The sequence below is a fragment of the Thunnus thynnus genome, chromosome 4 (genome assembly GCF_963924715.1).
Source record: "Thunnus thynnus chromosome 4, fThuThy2.1, whole genome shotgun sequence".
NCBI lineage: Eukaryota > Metazoa > Chordata > Actinopteri > Scombriformes > Scombridae > Thunnus > Thunnus thynnus.
Window position 1 is genome coordinate 17,819,014 of NC_089520.1, and position 21,196 is coordinate 17,840,209.

At 40.1% G+C, this 21,196-nt stretch overlaps 1 protein-coding gene across 1 annotated transcript; it reads right to left on the reverse strand.

Moving 5' to 3' along the window:
• Positions 1-5,754: 5,754 nt before the first annotated feature.
• On the reverse strand, positions 5,755-21,160 carry rbm6 (RNA binding motif protein 6). The gene is made up of 23 exons (XM_067587093.1): positions 21,012-21,160; positions 20,283-20,355; positions 17,293-18,853; positions 17,102-17,191; positions 16,893-16,962; positions 15,890-15,963; positions 11,300-11,374; positions 10,484-10,775; positions 10,194-10,351; positions 9,961-10,061; positions 9,809-9,878; positions 9,628-9,703; positions 9,456-9,514; positions 9,249-9,369; positions 8,654-8,751; positions 7,624-7,959; positions 7,385-7,534; positions 7,200-7,265; positions 6,885-7,112; positions 6,721-6,795; positions 6,535-6,632; positions 6,396-6,447; positions 5,755-6,306 (listed from the first exon to the last, which is right to left on the reverse strand). The coding sequence occupies exons 2-23, from the start codon at positions 20,333-20,335 to the stop codon at positions 6,211-6,213; spliced, it is 3,999 nt and encodes a 1,332-aa protein (XP_067443194.1). The 5' UTR covers positions 20,336-20,355; positions 21,012-21,160; the 3' UTR covers positions 5,755-6,210.
• Between the last annotated feature and the right edge of the window lie 36 nt (positions 21,161-21,196).

The window sequence follows — 21,196 nt, forward strand, 5'->3', positions numbered from 1 at the left end:
TGAACTTCATTCCCTTCTGCTAATATTGATGCTGTATATTATTGTTTCTTCCCTCAACGTAACGGTCCCTCGGCCCTATGCTCACTCAACCTTATATTACATTAAAAATTAAAAGGGCCATTAATAATATACATCGATGAGAACCTAAATATCTGAGTGCTCAACCTCCATGACCATGAGAAATCTTATTAGTCCAACAGAATCCAGTTACGAGAAAACACACACTTCAGGGTCAGGTCATCAAAATGATTTTCTTACTAACCCCTGGTGGTATCTTGCAATACGGATAGTTTTCTTTTTTCTACTGACTTTGGTGTAGACAATTTTCAAAATTGGGGGGGGGGGCTTGACCTGGCCTTCGGGACCCTTATTGGAGGATCTAGCTCCTGTAGGACACACTGAATGTGAAATACTGTGTACTGTAACCTGGCAACACTAACTTACTTTTTATTGCCTTTGTTGCAGGGGGATTATTCTGCTGCCTACGGGCAAATACAATGCTTCCTCGTTGTACACATTTGACTTTATAGTCAAAGAATCCTCCTGGTCCCCACCCCAATACAATTAGAATAAATACTTTTCTTAGTATGTTTGTGTCTGGTGAAAGGGTCAAGATACAGTTGTTGGAATATACATAAACTCGTGGATGGTTTTACACTGATGCATACACAAGATTTGTGAATAATGATATCATTTCCTGTCTGTGTACTACCACATCAAGGACAAAGCACACTTATGTATTTTTCTGTTTCCTGATTAAAGCCTTTGAAAATCTTACAATCTCTCCAATTTAATATTCCATTTTTCAGAAATGCATGATCTTTTAATTCCAAATTGGTAAACTAAGCAAGTGACTGAAGTTTTGGAAGATTTCAGTGGTTGTGACATTGCTGAAATAAAAACACTGTATTTTATTTTAAGTGCAGGTCAGTCTAGAGAATTAGCTTTTTACTGATGTCATTTTTTAAAAGTAAACAGCAAAACCAGTGTTGTTTTGAGAAGAAGATATACACTTAAATCTTAAAAAGTAGCACTTTAGATCATGGCTCACAATGTGTAGCGTAATTATTACCATTGTACACGTGTATTTTTTTGTGCTAATGGTGTAACAATACAGTACTGATACATAGTTGTAGGCTCATGGAACAAGATGTGAAGTTAGAAAATAATCTGGTAATTTAAAAAAAATTTATACTGTAGGTATTTTTTTAACTAACAGGTACATATTCTAATATTACAGGGGACAGTATCAACATCTGGTACGCCATTAGTAAAAAAAACCAAAAAAACATGGTAAATTGGGAATAATAACTGCTGTACATTGCGGGCTGTAATTTAAAGCCTTTCCAAATACTGTAAACTTATGTTTAAGTTTATAATTTGTCAAGTAGTGCAAAGAGAACATGTTGCATTTGTGAGAAGATAATGATTCACAGAGCATTCAAAGCAACTGCCAAGCTTCATGATGACTTATATAAAAATGATGCAGAACATAACTTTTAACTTTATGGCAGGAGAATTACAGTACAATAAGATTTATATTTTTGACTCACAAAAGCCTGTATAGTTCAGATATGCTTCATAAATCTCTGACAGCTTTTACAGGGAGTGTAGTGATAATTAAGTGAGACAACTGTAAATTATACAAAATGTGGTATAAACTTTCTTTTCAGAGTCAGAAAAGAGCAAGAATAGAGGGAAACATTCCAACTTGCTGTTTTATTACTTTACTGCGATCACTCCTGTCATTGCTCAGTCAGTGCTGGACTGCAGAATCATGACATCATTTCCAAATGTTTTCAATGTCTATAATGTTCTCAGTGACAGGTCTGCCAGTGCAATTGGTTCTGCTACAAGCAACGGTCCACATTTTCTGAACATAAACTGTACTCGGAAGCATGTCCCACGCCTGACAATCATGAGGACATTTTCAAGATGATGTTAAAGATAAGCAATCAATAACAGACATCATTTTTCAACTTGCACTTGAAAGGATAAGCCAGATGGTGAAATTACTCAGACAAGCATGATTTTCATACGAGCTTGTGATGCTACAGTCTCTTTGTTTGCATGGGGTGACCACGAACACATGCTACTCCTTAAGGGAAGTCATTCTACACGGGACATGTTTTTGATCATTTGTCATAACGGACAAAGAGGAGATTTGAGATAACCACACACATGTAGGCATATTGAAAAATAATCCATTTCATCTTTAATACTATATGGATTTAATTTCCTACAGAAATCAGCCCTCTCAGAGGTTTCTTTAAGAAGAGAGAAGAAACTGAATAACTAGCTGGTATCTAGTGAACTGCCTGTCAGTTGGTGGATGTTAAAAATTTCCTAAATGTACATAAATCTAATACAATTTTTAATGTTTTCTCAACATTTAGAGCATCTTTGTCTGCATTTGCAACAAGCTTGGCGTCAGACCTCCTTTAAAAGCAATAAAATGATGCTTCTCCCTACTCTTCTTGCCCCTGTGGACTGACAGCACATCTCAACATCTAAGAGTCCTGCTGACTGTGTTCTTCTTTTCCGTCTCGTCCCCCAGACTGCTGCTCCACCTGCTAAGAGCCGTCCAGCTGGGATAATTGGCCCCCCTGTCCACCTCTCCTGCCATTCATGCTGCCTGAAAGCTCTCCTTCACACACGCAGGGGATACTAACATGGCAGCTCTCCGTGCTCTACCTCTCTTGTTTGGCCTCTCATCCCCACAGACTAACTGCACATTAATTTTCATGCCATAGACTGTTAGGTCTGGGTAATGATGACATCTGTCAGTGGGAGCTAGGGGTGTCTTCGGGATCTTGTGACAGAATGGAGAAAAGAGGAATGGAAATTAGTCCACATAAAATAATAGAAAATAGTCAGAGATCCTTCCTCCAAATGTCCTCCTTCTGCCATTTGGGTGGAAAAATGGAAACGCAGGTTAATCCCTCAATCAGTGACTTTATTTTGAGATGTTTGCAAAAATACTAAAAATGCTAAGACCTACCTGCACATTTTTATTTTATAGGATCCGGGTGTTACTGTGTTCTAGGCATCAGCAAAGACCGGAAAATCAGTGCTCCACCCAAGACTGGAATCTTATTTGTATTTTATTCTTCTCTATGATAACACCATTTATTTAATTTGAAGTCTATGTTATTGAGCAAGTCACAGAAGTACATGAAACCTAAGTCCATGTGGATCTTTGTGATAAATACTCCATTTATATGCAAATACACAGATTCTGGGCCTAATTCTGTTGCACTGAAAAATGTATTCATGTGATTGGTGCCATGGGATATAGTGACCTACATGAAATGAAAAATATGTGATCATTTCAACCTACCAGCAGGATAGAAGGAGAAAAAAAAACACTGAAAATATGGAAGTAATTTGACGACCTTCCAACATCTAAAGATGTGATCAAACGTTTGATTTCAGCAGACATGCAAGCAGTCCATTATTTCAAGGACACAGAAATTGAGTGACCCCTAAAATGCTATAAAGACAAATGTGTACAAGTTTTCTTATTTGTGGCAGTGAACATAGTACCTATTTTCATTGTATTATAGCAAAATCTGCTCCATTGCTTGTGTAACAAGAGAGCACACATTTATTGCAGTAAAAAGATGTCTGTTGTAACCTGTTTGGTTTGAACCATGTGGCTGAGCAAGAATATCACATGACATCACATATTAACTTTCACATTTTAAAGTTAGTATGTGAGAAGTTGTAAAATAAACTTTATGAGTGTCTTTAAACTCGATTAATAATAAATCATGGTACCAAAGTAGAAAAAACAACGGAGCTCAAGCTTGAACTCAATACAAACATGATGTTCCCTCCTGAGGGAAGGGTGTGATGCACTTCGAAAGTATGGTGGCAAATTTACAAGATGTGATTCAGATAAGAACAAGCTCAAACAAAGAGGGATAGTTTCTTTTTTCTCTCTCTTTCCCCTGTACAACCACTGGTGGTTGGCTGTTGGTTTCATTTCCAATCCTACTGTTTGTCCAATTCAGCCCTAATGGCTTTCTTCTTAAACGAAATGTAGTGTTACCTTTGTTTCGTGACTAACTTTTTAATACAAATGTGGGTTTCTGAAGTAGATATATAAGTTGAGCAAAAGTTATGGCAGGTTGATATGTCAGTGTTTCATCTGAACCTGAGATAATCACTATGGTTTTGTTTATTGTGCTTTACTGTTTTGTTGCCAAGCCACAAAACAAGATTTACACTGATTGAATTGTGAGGTTTTGTTACCACGTTGCCCTGTCTCATCAGACAGAGAGACTCCATCTACTGTCAGACACTATCAAAAAGAAATATTCACCTTTGCCACTGCTTGGAAACATTGAGGAGAGGGACCAACCCTGGGAGACATGGAAGCAAAATGCAAACTAAGTATCTGCAAAATGAGTTGGTCAGGCCTAAACATCTTTTATGCAGTGTCTGTTTTGGTTACTCGCCAAAAGTAAACGCACAGTATGAAGCATGATTGCTCTAGCACCGATGAAAAGGTGTTGGCTTCCTCCCAGCTCTTAGTCAGTGTCTCTGCTGTTTGTCATTGACTGCAGTTCCCCAGTGTTCTTGTTACTGCTCTCAGAGGACTACTATGTCAGCACACTAAACCCATGCAAGCCTCAACAATTCAATGAACCACAGCCATAAGCAGGGTGAGGGCTGGTTCCTTCATATGCGTAAAGGTCAGAGGGGAGGCTTCATGTTCTAAGTCCTGCAAAGTACAACTGGGGAACATTTAAGCTGCATCTACTGACAACTTAACTTGCTGTCCACTTGAGTTTTCTTTTTTCTTTAGCATGGTAAGTACATAAAATGAATACTGAAGATCTAATTCAGCAAACTTGCTCAGACACTTCTATTTTGTCATTAAAAGGGTAATATTTTACATCGGCACAGAACAAAACATGGGATCTTGCTGCCCCCTAGTGGACATGACATGTATGCACTGTGACAATCATAGTAGAACTTCAACTGCAGAATTAAAAGGTATACTGAGTAGGATTTGTCTGTTGGCATTTGTAAACACACAACATTGAAAGTTGGTCCCTCCTTCCCAGTTCAATAAGCTAAAGAGAGAGCAGCGGTTGTCAAGTGAGCTAGAGAGTGAATTAAGAGACTGAGCAGTCCTGGGAGCAAAGCTGTGAATCAGATAAATAAAATGTTATATCCTGATTGTTTCAAAGCGGTTACGTTCTAAAGCAGAATTAAACACACACACACCTACGCACAACCCTGCGGGGAGGTGCTGCATTGCTGGATTTTGTGTGAATGTAGAGCTTCATCCTGTCTGCTGTGGCCTTTCTGCTCTGCGTGTGTGTGTGTGGCTCAACCCTGCCCTCGGTAGAGCAGACACACAGACCTGAAGCTCTTTACACATTCATGAAACAGAGACAGAGAGCAGATAAGAGAGACAGACACGACGATGTGACCCGTTCACTACACTATGACTCCTGACCTCACACCCTGCATGCTGCACCCACCGCTGAAAGGTTGACACCCAGAAGCTTCCTGAACACTGTGAAGTAATAGGAAAATAAGAAAATACAAGCAGAGGGCAGGGTGTCTGCAGATAAATACACCACCACACACTTCTAGTGGGTCATAAGTGATGATAAAGGGGGATTACTTTTGTATAAGTCTATACATTGTCTTTTAGGAAAATCTTGCATAGTATACCTTTAAGCTATAAACGTGAGCAGATTGACACGCAAGAAAAACACTTTTGAACCAGAAAGGTTAGATCATATCTTTTACTTAAAAATGTGTACATACAATATCAATTCAAAATGAAAGTGTAAAAAATACTTCAGTTTTAAAACAAAATTTAACCGTGACCAGTGTGACAGTATCATTTCAAAAAGACAACCTGGGCACATTTCACAATTCTACACAGGCCACACATAAAACATGGGCAAAAATATTCAAATTAACGGGATGAATGAACAATTTCTATACAACATCCATCGTCGAGGACATCAAATAGTTCTTGTTTTTGACTTGTTGTAGCCATGTAATGTGCCTTTTAGGCTACATTATTTTTCCATTTCATTTCAGTGTAGAAAACTCCAAAGTGTAATAATGTCCCAAGGCAGAGAAACAGTGAAGACAGTCAAAGGGATTTCTCTTGCCAAGGCAGGAAAGCATGTCCGAGTAACTCTTCACATATAAAAGTGAGGATGTGTTCAGATCAGATCACTCGAGTTCTTTAAACCGTGCAAACATGGCCTTGCGCACTGCTTGTTTGTAGGTGGCGTGGTCCCAAACGACGGGCTCTTTCTTTTTCCTCTTCTAAAAGACAAAAAGTGCAATGAAAGGTTTAATAAACTAACAATAAACAACTCATGAAATTTGGTAACAAAGTAGAGCTTCACACCTACCGGGACAGGTTCTGCTCCTAAACCAGGCCTCTCACTGACTTTATTCATTTCCCTGAGCATAGAGAACAAACTGTTAAACCCATTAAATGCTTTCCATTTTTTATCATCTCAATAACACATTCTGTTTGAGTGCACCTACCTGGAACTTCCAGCCCAGGTATTATGATGCTGCGGCTGTTGGTGATGGTGTTTTCTCCTTTTCTGTTCTGGTGACCTGGAAACTTCTCTGGCATTCAGCTGTGAAGGACACATGGCAACTTTAGGAATCAACAGACAACATGATACACTTGGCAGCATATTTTTCCACCCCATTAATTTCACTTACTTCTTTTTCCTGATTCTCTAGTGCCTCTAGCTCCTTCTTTGACCTCTTGATCTTAAGGTGAATCTCCATATTTTGCTGTTGAGACAATAATACATCAAGTATTAGAGGCTATATCTATAGGGTCGCTATCAACTATAGCTCATACAAATATGAACAGGCAGTACTTTATGCAGGTCTGAAAGCTGTTGGTGGCGGATCAGAGCATCCTTGTTGGGGAACTGTCTCCTACACAGCAGACAGGCCATCTTCTTCCAATCTGTCAGCTTGTCTTCCTTGTCATCCGACTGGCTGCCCTGACTGCTCTTCGCTGCCTCCTCCTTGTCCTCTTCCACCTCTTCGTCACTTCCAGCTGCATAGTCTGATGCCAGCAGACCAAGGGAGCCCATTGGACGCTGGGATTTAAACCAGACAAATGTTAAAGATGCCATGCAGTTAGATTTATGAGGCGTGCAAAGTAGACTGAACATTAGAGCTCTTACCTTCGACTTTTCATCTTTCTTAGGGGGGGCAAGGGGCTTTTTAAACAAATCGTCTCCACCTGAGATCTGAGGACGTAGACAAAGAATAGGACCAAAAATGTTTACAAGACTGCAGATCTGTTATTATATCTACATTCATGTTCAGAAAAAAATAGATGTATGGTTGTTGGAAGTGGATTCCTAACCTTCCTCTCAAAAATAGCGAAACCAGCGTCAGCTGATTTAGATTGCCTCCTGTCATCATCCATTCCAGTCTTCAGCAATGGTGAGGGGGAGCGGACGCTTTCCTTTTGACGATTCTGGATCTTTGCCCAGCGCTCCATATCTTTCATGATCTGCATACAGCAACAAATGTATTTACTACCTTCCCTTTACACATATGCATTTCAAATTATGTGCACTGGTACTGTGAATGAAGCCCTACCTTGACAGCAGCAAGACTTCTTGGCTTCTCCTCCTTGTTGTCTTTGTCCTTTTTAGCGGTCTCGTCGTCTTCTTTCTTCTCAGCAGTCCCTGTAGCACTTGCAACAGACTCTGAAACAGAGCCGGCAGGAGCAGAAGCTGCTGTGGTGTGTGGAGGCAGTGATGGTTTCTTCATTTCCAGTGGAGCATCTGCTGCTGGGTTAGAAAGAATGGCTTGGTCTTCGGCGGTCATCGACATAGGTTGGGCCTCTGCAGAGTTCCCTCCTGGCACTGGGATGTAGGTCTTTGACACTGCATCCCAGTACAAGTACTCTTGGTTCTGAGCATTGTAGAAGTACTATACACAAAAATGATAGGAAAAATAAAAGAAATAATCTTAATGCCAACTAAAGTCACCCATTTGGAACCCATATGTTTTAGCAACCAGCTGAGGATCACATTTTATTAGCACCTAACTTCCTGAAGTACATGAGTGAGCTTTAACTGTAACTACAAATCATATGTATAACACCTCTATTATCAATGTACATAGTGACTACTTTACTTAGGCACACAAAATCCCCGTCCTCCAGACAGTAATTCATAAATATATTCTGAACTATGACAACAGTCCCAGCAGGAGGAAGTACCCTTGTTACCAAAATAATATTGGGGAGTTACTGGGTGTATGTTTTGATTGTGGATTAAACCACAAAGTCACAACTGTTACACACAACCTTGAGGAAAAACATTTATAATATAATCTCACATTTTACAAGACAGTTTGCAAATTGCAAGATCAATCATACTTCATATTCGTCAGACAATAAGGTTTAATGTTGGTCCATGAATATATTTTATTGGGTGATAGATTACTTTTGGCAGATCAGAACTGGTAGGACAGTATTAATTATTCTCTGGTAGGTTACTGACTACAGCATATAAATAACTCTTGATGAATAATATTACAACAATGTTTCTCCATAGCTTCTCTTTTGTCTAATTATAGGCTAGAGAAAGCATTAGATCACTGTGGTGTCCTGTATACTCACTCTAGAGCTAGGGTCGTAGTAAAGCGTCGTCTCAGGATCGTAGTAGAAGCCTGACGTGGCATCGTAAAGGTAGTTGGACACGTCTGGAGTGTCAGAGCCTTTAGGTATTATGGCAAATAGATATGACAACAAATAAATAGGAGATATTAAGAGCACTGATCTTTTAAAGTAGGTCATGAAAACTAGGGTACACTCTTAGTCTGGACCATTTGAGAAACACTAATATTCTGAGATAGTTATGTGACCATTTACAAATATAGCTGATGTTCTAAAATAGGTAGTAAAAAACTGAACTAAAGATGACAAACTCCCACAGACTGTCTGTACTCTTAACTTGAAAAAGTCTTCCAACTTTAAAAGCACCTATTAATCCTTATTTATACATTTAAGACATTTTCTCTGAATCTTACTTAGCTAAAATATTAAATTTAAGTTAAATGAAGTGCAGAAAACCTGCAGGTGTTTGTCACACCTTTTACTACTGCTAATATACAATACAGAGCTACACTGGATTCATTTGCTACAATGTCACACCAATACTGACAGAGGATGACCAAACACTTTACTGGATTTGAATGATCAGTCTGTTTTTTACCTAACATGTAGGTCTGTGATCCGTCTGCAACGGCTGACATCCCAGCTGAGTCTGTGGGCACATGAAGTCCAACGGCCTGGTATGACGGATCCAAAGTTGGAGTCTCACTGTAGCCAACTCCCTATGAGGCGTTATAGGAAATGTACAGTTATCTGTCCAGCTTTGAGACAAGATAGCCACATGTTTGCTTTTTGCTTTGCAACCTACCTGGCTAATGCTGGGGTCTGATGACAGAGTTGGATTAGTGCTTCCAGTCATCAAATTACCTGGTCACAAAAATGAGAGACTACTTAAGACCATTTTATGTTCAAGTTTTGTAATAATGAATAGTGCATGCGGACGAAGATACTAGGATGTGTGTGTGAGGAGGAAGTCCCACCTGGCATTACAGGAGGAGCACCATTGGGTGGCGGCAGTCCTTGCAAGAATGGTGGTGGTTGTGAGTACTGCTGCTGCTGAAATTCCAGGGACAAAAAGTACAGGTCATTTGAGAGCTCTGATGATCCACTTATTTTTTTTAAAACAGTTTTATGAAGCAGTACAAGAAGACCACAACTTACCCCCATCATGCTGGCCTCTGGTGGATACCCAAGGATAGAAGTGTTTGGTTTATCAAAATCTCTTCTGAAACTGAAAAAGACAGAAGATCATCAGGAGATGGGAATTCTCTACTAGACATGGCTGATAAGAAAGTCCTTGCAACATGACTTACTTTTGGTTCTTTAGGGGTTTTGCAACCTCAGCATAAACTCTGACTCCATCAATATATAGGGGTCTGGGTTTAGTGAGGAGCTCAACTAGACGTGTCACTTGCTAAAAAAGAAGACACAATAATAAGGGCTGGAAAATAACAAGGAAACACCAGACAAAGAATATACTAACAAACCCGAATAGAATATGAAAGTATAATCAACCGCAAACTAGGATCATTAATATTTCAGGTACCTCATGGGAGTCCATGTCAACAAAGCAGAAGCACTTTGCTCCAGGTGGCTTAGCTTTGACGAGACGGACATTTCTTTCATCCAGATATGCAAAAGGATCCAAGGCTTTCAGGATAGTCTCTACTGTGGTGGTCGGCTTCACATTTTTTATTATCATGGCTGTACAGGGACACAAGGAAAGAACACAGTCAATTATTTGTAAAAATAGCACATGAATGAACAAATATGTCAATGGATATCTAAGGTTTATTGCTACAAAGTTAAATGAACCAGCAGCATTAGTCAACATACTTTTACTGTCTTTAAAGACGGAGTCAGATTGGTGTGAACTGTGATGAGGAGGGTTGCGGTTGCCCCAAGACTCTGCCTGCTGCTCTCTTTCTTGCTGTTGGAGCTGTTGGTCCACCTGCTGCTGCCAGGCCTCTGGAGTCAGGTCAGAGCTACGCTGCCACTGGCTTTGGGACAATGGCTCCATGGGGCCTTTTGGTTTGGACCCATTAAGGTTGGTTTTCAACTCTTCTAAAGGTTGATCAGGTCTGGGCAACTGGGGCTCCTGGAGTTGAGGTAGTTTGTGATCTGATTCCTAATTCACAAAGACAGGAAGAAAGGGACATTTAATCACTTTTAAACTATCGTGGGGTTAACAATATGGTGTTCTTTCTATCTATCTATCTATCTATCTATATGGTGAATGGATACCATTAATTCTCAAGTACTGGCTGGGCCCAGCTAGTGGCAATTATCTAGGACAGGCTATTATTAGAGACAAGCCTTTGTTTCTGGTACAGTATATTTTATTAACTACTACAGTATATTTTATTAACTATTTTTTTTTGCTGCTGTTTGATGTTTACGCAAACCTAGTGCGTCAATACTTTTGTTGTTTGTGCTGTATGTTTGTCCAGAAAGAAAGAATTGCGAAGAATTCATGAATCAACAAATACCAGTATTTTTGTTTAAGAGAGAAACAACTCTGAACCAATGGGGATTATGGTATGGTTATGTTGATGTACTGAAGGATTACTGTGGAATTCAAATTCATTATTTGGGAATTTATGGTAAATCACTAAGAAATGATAAATTATATTTTCCTTTAATTACACTCACATGAACGCCTCTTTCACGCTCATCTGGCTGGAAGTACTTCATGGAAACTGTTCTAGTGCCAACCTTTAGGGATCCCTGAAATGAGAACAGAAAAGATCAGTCAGCATTATACTACACAGGTGACCGATATCTAAAATAATACCAATGACACCCAGCATGCACTCTGGCAGGTTTAGCCCTCCTCTTCACTGCTGAAGATAAAATGGGCAAATACTTATGGTGGTGTGCAAATCCCAGATCCAGGATCATACTTAATGCAGGCCATTTGCCCCCATTCTACGCTACATAGTTTCAAGGGAACTACAAATTAGGACTACAACTACCAGTTATTTTCATTCTCAATTAATCTGCCAATTATTCTATCAATTAAGAGAAATCATCTGATTAAAAAAATGCCAGAAAATAGTGAATAAAACCTAAAACAATTTTCTTAAGCCCAAAGTGGCATCCACAAATTGGTTGTTTTGTCCGTCCATCAGTTCAAACCCCAAAAGTATGCAGTTTTCTATCACACAAGTCACAGAAAAGCAGAAAATCCTCATAACCGAAAAGCTGGAACTATGACAAGTTTCCCATATTTGCTTGAAAATGGACTGAAACAAGAGTTGTAAAATTGATTATCAAAATAGTTGCTGGTTAATATTCTGTCTATGATTTCAGCTCTACTCCATATACATCTGACTCTTGTTAAAGGAAGACTCACGTCATAGAATAATATCCAAAAGAAATCAACAGGACTTTGTAGAGCCAAATAAGAGCCACATTCTCAGCAGCTAAGGTGTACAAACCAAACTATGCCATCATAAATACCATATTTTCACTAGACTGCACTTGTAAAAGAGAGAGATAAGTTGTTTCAAAGGGAGGCTCACAACACATGTAAAAGTGCTCTGCAAACTTATAGTACTGCCCATCCATAACATCCATCTTTTTTGATGTAGGTTTGGCAGGTCAAAAATGGATTAACACTGGTTCATTTCAGAGTCTATCCCATTTGCACATAACTGTTTTAAGCATTGACGCCATTCATAAAACCACACCCTGAAGCACAAAGCTAAATCCATCCTTATCTTTCATGGTAGCTTTTATTTGGATCTTTGATGTCATTTCAGTTATTGACTGCGCAACCATCTGCATCATCTAGTTTTTAAACTGAGCTACTTCATGCTGCAGAATATAGGCCAAAAGTGAAATATAAAGTTGTTGCAATGACAGAGCCGAACAAACTCCTACACATTTCAGCAATAATTCCACTGATCCCCATCTACCACAAAATAAGGTGCTTCTCCATAGTTTTAGAGACATGATAAAAGCACAACAATCCTGGCCAGTGCTGAAGATTGCACTGACCATGTCAAGATGAGAACTTGATTCAGAAATTTGCCCAAAGTAATCAAAAGAAAGTTGAAATCCCAGTGGCGACAAGTTCAAGAGAATACCAACAAGAGGACATGAACTCTTCCTAAGATGTCAAATTATTGGAAATGCCTTGAATTAGTGAAAGAATTGTGCCACAGTGTCACTGAAACCTGAGGACAAGACTAAGGGTGCTTTCACACCTGCCTTGTTTAGTTCGGTTCAATCCAACTCTGGTTCATTTTCCCTCTTGGTGCGGTTTATTTGGGCAGGTGTGAACACAGCAATCGCAATCTGGTGTGGACCAAAACAACCAGGCCGAGACCTTGTTGAAGAGGTGATCTCAATCCCGTTACAAATGAACTCTGGTACAGTTCGGTTGTGGTATGAACATGATCCGACATACATCCCACCCAACCGCAGGAAGCACTGAGCATTTGTTGGATTTAACAAGCTCCTGTAGCCAGCTGCGCTGTGCATTATGCACCCTCCTCCTCTTCAGCCAACTGAAGGCAGCACGTCTTCACATTGTTCTCTTGATGTTGCCTTGAGGTGCGTTCAAATGTGCCATTCTGCTTGCATATTTTGACTTAGTATATGGCCCAAAGACTTGGCCAGATTATCCATATATCGAGAGAGTGCCATGGGGCAACAGTCAATTTGCCGTGCTGGGGGGCACCAACGTGGAAAAAAAAGAAAAACATAAATAGTTTGTGGTCAGAAACAGCAGATACACCATTTATAAAGCACTTGATTTAGCTTTTACTTATCATTATTCTTATTAATAAGAATATGGATAAGAATAAGAACAGTTGAGAAGTAGCCGCTGCTGTGCGTCTTTCAGCAGCAAAGAGGCAAGGAGAGAGAGAGATGCTGTTTATTTAAATAATAACAACAGTACACTCTATTGCTGATAGAAAATACATTCAGAGACCATTTTACTAGCCTAATCCACCCTCCTGTGTGGAACAAGTACACCTTCATATCTCTGAGCGCTATGGTTCATACATTACATTTATTTTCTGTTTTACAGAGGTGAGAAGGAAAATCAAGTCCTTTATAAATGTTGTAGTAACCTATCTGCTGTTTCTGAAAAACAAACTCCTTTCTCTGCCCGCCAACCCCACAAGATTTCTGACCAATGAATGGAGTGACAACTCCCACATGGCTTTTGTTGATACATTTTGGTTCGTTTAAAATTTTGAAACCAAACCGAACCAAAGGGAAAATGCAACAAACTAGCAACTCATCCACTGATTCGGACCAGAGTCAACAAACTATAGGTGTGAAAACATCCTAAGAGCCACGCCAGCAGCTCTGTAAGGCTGTAATGCTCATCGTAAAGAAAAATAAACTATAAAATAGATAAACCAAAGTATTTGACAAATAAAAATTACCTTTAGATAAAAAGTCAGGGAATCAAAGTTCACAAAGACCACAAATGTCAAATTGCATGGTAATCCATCCAACCGTTGTCGAAAAATTTCACTTGGAACCATAATTGTCAACCTGCTTGTTGCTACAGAAAAAGTATCACCAAGAGGTACAAAAAGAACCAAAGTTATTTGGATACATCCACTGGGAATCATGAACACCTGAACCAAATTTTGTGCCAATCCATGTGATAGATGTAGAGATGGATAGATATTTCACCGAATAAGTGAATATTTTGACCTGCTGGTCACACTAGATGACAACTCAGGGAATTCCCGGAGTCATTGGATTCATCCTCTGGAGACCATGAATGTCTGTGCAAAAGTCCATCCAAAAATCCATCCAATACTTGTTGAGATACTTCAGTCTGGACCAAAGTGGTAGACCAACTGACCTTGTCAACCGTAGTCACACAGCTAGTGTAGCTAAAAACCCTCAAAGCAATGTACACCTATACATGACTGAGCAAAATTACACTAAAAAGGTGTGATCACTGCAATGCTTTACCTGTCCTAAGATTAGAACAGATTTTTTTCCAAGCTAATCTCAAATGTGGCAACTTTCTCCTCTGAAGTAGGCAAGCAAAAACATGTACTGTATGTTACCAGTTAAACCGTAACCGCAGAGTTCTCAGTAATAAGGATGCGTTCAGACCAAGTTTAGCCCTGTGTGAGAAAATGCAGCACCGTCATTGATTTGAATGAGGCTAGTCCGCAAGGCTGCAAACACAGAGTGCTCTGGCACAAACACACAGGGTTATTAGGCAAAAAAGTTAAATCTGGCCTCAACTTTCACCGGATTGCAATACTGTCATTCAGCAAGGCACTATCTCTTACATAATGGTCGTGGCAGCTTATGGCCATGTTAACCTTCAAGAGTTATAAAATGCTTTGTCAGTGTATCATACACTGCTGTGTTTTGTCATCTGATAAGCCTTCAAATTTATGGACCTGTTATTCAAATTAGACTTCCTGGAACCCAATTTTGTGTCTCGCTGGTACCTGAAAAAACATGCCCCCACCGACCAGCCTCATTCTGTTTTAATGCAGGGTTGTTCTCAGTCTGAATGCCCACTAATTGGCATTGGTAAGGAAAGTGTTCAAATTTCCAGTTGCTTCCATGATAAGAGAAACTTTGCAGGCTACTCAAAGGCTTCTTTAAATGCAAAGACTTAAAGAGTGCTGCTAGCTGCTAGCGGTAACAATTCCTTTTGATCCTCTTCCTTTACAAAACCTAATCACACACGAACAAAACATTGGCTCAGTACAGAAGCTTCACTGTCAACATTGTCGTTAAGTCATCCTAAAATGATAAAACTTCTTAACTGTTAAGACTATCCCATCTAAAGACTAAAGATATTTTCTCTCTCCAAACTTTTGTATTTACTGGTAAATCCAGGGTTAGGCAGTTTGGGGTTAAAATGTGAAAATTTCTAAAACATTTAGGGCTAGAAAACAAAGAAAGGGTAACCTATGTCTACCTATGCCTATACACAAAATTTAAAGTAAATGTTTTCTGTAAAAGGGCTAAACAAGTTACCTGTAATACTATCATCTCGTTGCTGATTACTATTTAGAATTAATTTTTATATAAAATAAGGGCCAACTGTCAGGGTTTAAAATGTTAGCATCAATAAATGCCAACAACTGATATCTCCATTTCCTTAACCAAAGCAAGTTCACTGAAATTGCAGAAACCCCCTCCCAGGTTCTCTTCCTCCCCCATCTACTAAATGCCCTCTCAACCCCTCGTAATCCTGATGGGAGAGGCGGCCTTCGTAGAGTGACGAGGATAGGCCACCTTGTTGGACTCCATGAAGTGGACTGCATCCTCGAGGTTTAAAAACTCCACATAGGCGGTATCGTAGCTGTAACCTGGGGACAGCATTTGAAATACAGATGGGTTTTTGTTAGTCAATTCCAGTAACGACACCCATTAAAACATAAAAGACAGTTCGTGAATACATCGAGATCAATGAGCATTTTTCTGCGAGCGAAGTTTTACACCTTTACTGACATACATACCTTTTCAGGAAAACAATTTTTGTTTGATTTTTGATTTGTCTTCTGATGACTGAAGTCATATCAGACTTTGCCATGAAAGGCTTTGATAAAACCAAGCCTTAACAGAGAGATATTCCAGACCAGTGACAGTGAACGACTGCATGGTTTTCACCGTGAAAACAGAAAAATGTAATATTCATGTTTATATCAAATGCAAAAAGGCACCTCACAACTTTTTCTGTGACGTCATTTTGATATATTTATGCAAAACGAATGGCCTTCGAAACATAATCTTCATTAAAAGGCTTGGCATGATGTAAAACAATGTCTACGGCGATCCACTATGGAAAACTTTCACTCTAAAGCAGATGTTTAGATCAGTAGGTTGGACAAAGCACTAACAAGGCGGCCTCCATTTCAGTTTGTTGACATTCTTTTTTTCTCAATCAGAGAACTTGGATAAATTGTCTCTGAAGGACACATTCAGTGAGCCACATATCACTGATCTTTTGTGACCGACATCAGATATGACTCTCCAAAGCTGCCAATATTAAATCCTTGGTAAATCCTCAAACTGCTGCCAATAACCCTTCATCCTCTGACATGAAAAAGGATGGCATAAGAGAACCCCCCCACTCTTTTTTACTGAGCGGGTTCACACAGGGCAAGAACAACAAAAGCAACGAAGGAGCATTAAAAGAAAGAATGCGAAGGTTCGAAATGTCGTAAGAGCGAAATGTCGAGGGACATGTTAGCGATCGACTGCCCCAAACAGTTCCACAAAGAAACTTAATTCTTACCTGGCACAACATTTTTGATTTTCATCCCCTGCATTGGCACACCATCACGGACTGCAAAGGCACCAAGAATCTGCAAAAGAACATATCAAAATAAATGAGTCTGTTAAAAGTTAAGCCATGGATGTCTATGCCCACTACCAACAACACAAAAATCAAGGTCCGGTAACCATAATAACTAACACAGAGTTGCTTTTCTGTTTGATTATTACCTGTTCCATTGTAGCAGTCTTTGGAATACCAATTATGGATATTGTATTGGAAACTTTGTCCTCCACTGCTGCATTCCTATAATCTTGATCCTTTCACAGAAATTTTGATTAAAATTCCAGTTATGAAACATGAAAATATCACAAAATGCAAACATTTTTGTACAAATACTGGTGATGAAAAATACACCTACCTGAGAACCAGACTCACTAAATTTTGAAGGTGTGATTGGTTTAGATTCTTTGATGAATTTCTCTGGCACTTGGAGCTCCTCGCGTTTGTAATCAAAAGCTCTCCCAGACCCTGTTCTGTAATCGATGTCCCTGTAGTCTTGGTCTCTTGTCTGTTCTGTGCTGCTGCTTTGGAAATCACGTTCTGCCCCCATCTTACTCCTAGCAGGTCCTTGATTGTGTGGAATATCTTTCAGTCCTTTAAAACAATCATTTGGCTCTTGAGTCTCATGTGAGGGTCGATTCTTCTCTTGATGGTAAGGAGGCCTTTCATCTCGATTTGATTTATTCTGACTGTGCTTTGGGTCCCTTTCTCCAAGCCAATGTTTACTCTCATTTTCTCTAACAAGAGGGCCAGTGAGGGGACTTATTTCTGGGAGTGGACAGCCTTGTGGAACTTTGCTGCCAATTGACGGTAGATTCATAGCAGCGAAGTGGTCACTGTGAGGAAAGCCGGCGTCTTTCCCTGGGAATTCAGTAGAGGGCCTATCCCTTTCTTGAAATGGTGGTGGATCTCTAACATTCACATCTCTGCCAAAACCTCCAGGGAAGCTGGGTTCAGTTACACCTCCCACTCCTTCATTCACGTTTAAGAAAGGGTTTTTATCCTTTCGACGGTTCTTCCATTCTTCTGCAAGAGTCATCTCTTCACCACTCCTATAATCCATAAGGGGACTATTACTTGAATCTGGATAATCTCTGTCTCTGAGTGGGTCTTCTGCACCCATAAACTCTGGTCTTTGGGGCCCACTAACATCTGGAGGCATGTCAGATCTTGCCCTGTCCACTGGAGGGACGTCACTGTTTCCAAACCTTAAGGGAGAGCGCTCTCTACTTCTAAATTCAGCTGATGGTCCAGGACGATTTCTGAAATCCATATCAGAGTCAAATCCTCCTCTAGGGTTGAAAGGTGGTCCTCCTCTTCTGTCAGTGTCTATCATTCTCCTTTCACGTGGCGGTATGTCCATATCATAACGATCAGTATTGCCAATGCCCATTGGGGGCCTATCTCGCATGTCCCTAAATCCATCGTTTCGCTCCATTCGGTCCATGGGAAAACCTCTTCTCCCATCCATATTGGGATTGTTGAATCGTGACATGTCGTAATGAAATGTGTCCCTGTCTCTCATGTCCATAAATCTGCTGTTTGGTTCTCGCGGTGGCATTCCTCTCCCTCCCATGTCAGCAGAGTTCCTGCTGGGTCCCGGGAAACCAGATGAATTCATCAGTTTGTCTCTGATGGCCGCTTCATACTGTCTTCTGAGACTGAAGTCTGGCTCTTCCCCAGGTCTTAAAAAATCTCTGTTCGGCTCTCTACCACGCATATCACGTGGGTCCATATCCCTTGGGCCCATATCACGTCCCCTCATTGGTGGACCGTCCATCCTCCTCATGTCCATAGGTGGTAGATCTAGAGGTCTTGGTCCCATATGACCCATCGGACCCATATTCATCCCTTCTCTACCTCTATAATCAGGCATGGGACGATCTCTGCCACCAAATGTTTCTCCACGATGATCACCGCTGGAATGTACATTCATATTTTTTCACATTAGACTAATGATTTATTTTAAATGCACATTATCAAGGAATAAAGCTTTTAACAAAAAAATGAGGGAAATAAAAATCAAGTTCATTTTCAAAATTGCCCAACCACTCACAATACAGACATACAGTAAGGCTGGGTCATATGATGATAAATAATATGATAAGATGGGGCTGGGTACCGAACTTTGATACTTGGCACCGATCGAACTGCTTCAAAACCATCAAGTATCGCGAAATGCCTTGTCATTTAGTACCAAATTACAATACCCAAGGAGTGCGCGGGCGAGCAGCGCTGCTTTTACAGCAGTGGCCACTAATAAAGCTGCCTCGACCAGCAGTGGTGGGCTGGCATTGTTGCGGGAGCATAGAGCCCACCCTCCAGTTCTTCCCCATGTCACCGCAGTGAGTAAGCAGCTCAAGGTTGAGCTGCTAACCCTTCCGGCAACCCCAGTAGCACTGTAGGCTCTGTTAGTGCTGTTAACAGTGCTAGCAGCCACCTTTACAGCTCAGCCACTTCTTTTTTTACATGTGACGTTGGAAGTGGGAGCCGCGTACATGCTATCCCGACTAGCCTTGCAGCTCTGAGGGAAGATAGCAACCAAGACACGACGGCAGCGGAGCGGCTCTCCAGGTGAAACACCTCACAAGTGGCCAAGGTAAGTGTTTTTTCTTCCCCAATGTACAGTGGACCTAAGCAGAAATCTTCCCCACCGTCCTCCGTGACTGGCTGACCAGGGGACCAAGCAAGGGATGCAGCAGCGTCCTTGCTAGCCTTAGCTGCTTCCCAGCCCTTTCTGCTGTGCCCAGCCATAAGTAAATTATGGTTTATAATTTTTATAGTTTAAAATTACCTAGGAGCTGAATAATAAAACTAAAGATTTGTACCATAATGTGTAATGTAATTTTCTTTTTGTTAAAATGGATTTTATAAAATTGGTATAGAAAAAAGCATAGTTCAGGAACCGGTATCAAAGTCAAGGTATCGATACCAGTATCGAAAATTTTTGAACGATACCCAGCCCTATTTGTTTCATTTGTCAATACAGAGGAATGTTCACCTTTAATATCTCATGTTATATTATGCCAGTGTGGGAATGTTTTTAGTGTATGAGCAAGACTTCTTAAGAGCAAATCTAGATTTACATGGTTTTTGTTAGGTATTTACTTCAAGCAATTTTTTGTTTATCTTATCTAAAAACAGTCCACACAATGAAGTTTCCACAGAATCTTACATATATCACAATATACATTATAAAACTATATATGCTGTGATAGCAGATTTTGCCCACCCCTAACATACTGCAATACAGACAAACATAGTAATTATTGCAAAAAAAAAAAGCTCATTTTTTTACTACTAAATTAAAAATGGTCTTAAATCTATAAGTGAATGATGCTTGTTTACCGAAAGGGTGGTCCTCCCCTTGGTCCTTGCCCTGGCCCTGGTCCATCCCACATGTTTGCAGACAATACTTTATCTATAGGCAAAGGGTAAATTTAATGTTTGCATCACTGTATAAAAGGCAGATGAATGTACTATTGGCTTGAATATGGCATGCATATCCATAATAATAACGCTGTTAAGAGCTGGACTTTGATCGCACACTTTGAGTAAACTAGGTGAGTGTTTTGGTCGTTCTTATGTTGTTTGCCATGTTATTTCCGTGCTACAGTGAAGCTACTTAGAAGATGGCTGCATATGTCAAACCTGAGGGAAGTAACACTGGGTGGTGTGGTTTCTAATGATGGTCCACAGTAGATGGCCCGCTAATTATAGCCATCGCTAGGCCTTCCATATCTACGCCACATCATAAACAAATAGCGTTAGGGTTGAAAATGACTGCATGGAAATAAACACAGAAATTCAAATGAACAACCGCATTATAGTGGCAAGTGTAGCGTTATTGAATTAGCCAGCTAAAGCCCATTATCACTAACCTTTACCCAAGAGACCAGTCACAGGGTGACGCTATCGGAGCTAACTTAGCTAGAGCTAATATTCACGTTAAGAAAGCCGGGTTCTTTGCGTTAGCTTTTAGCTAGGCAGCATAAAGCAACAGCTTTCAAAAAACATAACACTACTCTGACTATATACCTCACCATTGGTGCGTAGATGTTAATTTTCTGTACCCACCTTGGCTCTTATTCGTGCTTAGTGTTAATATTGCGGAGGTTTGTCGCGCAGGTCGTCGATGGCTTCTATATACTAAGCTAATGCAAAAATGGAGGCGAGCATTCTTCTTCGGCTGCTGTAGCGGACACCGATTCGCCACTTCTTCTTCCTTTCAATTCCCGATACACTACACGCCTTAGGGTAGG

Coding starts and splice junctions, on each gene's coding strand:
- rbm6 (XM_067587093.1), bottom strand. CDS start 20,335: ATGTGGGATGGACCAGGGCCAGGGCAAGGACCAAGGGGAGGACCACCC. Junction 18,854..20,282: donor AGGGGAGGACCACCCTTTCG/GTAAACAAGCAT, acceptor TGTACATTCCAG/CGGTGATCATCGTGGAGAAA. Junction 9,515..9,627: donor TGCTCCTCCTGTAATGCCAG/GTGGGACTTCCT, acceptor TTTTGTGACCAG/GTAATTTGATGACTGGAAGC.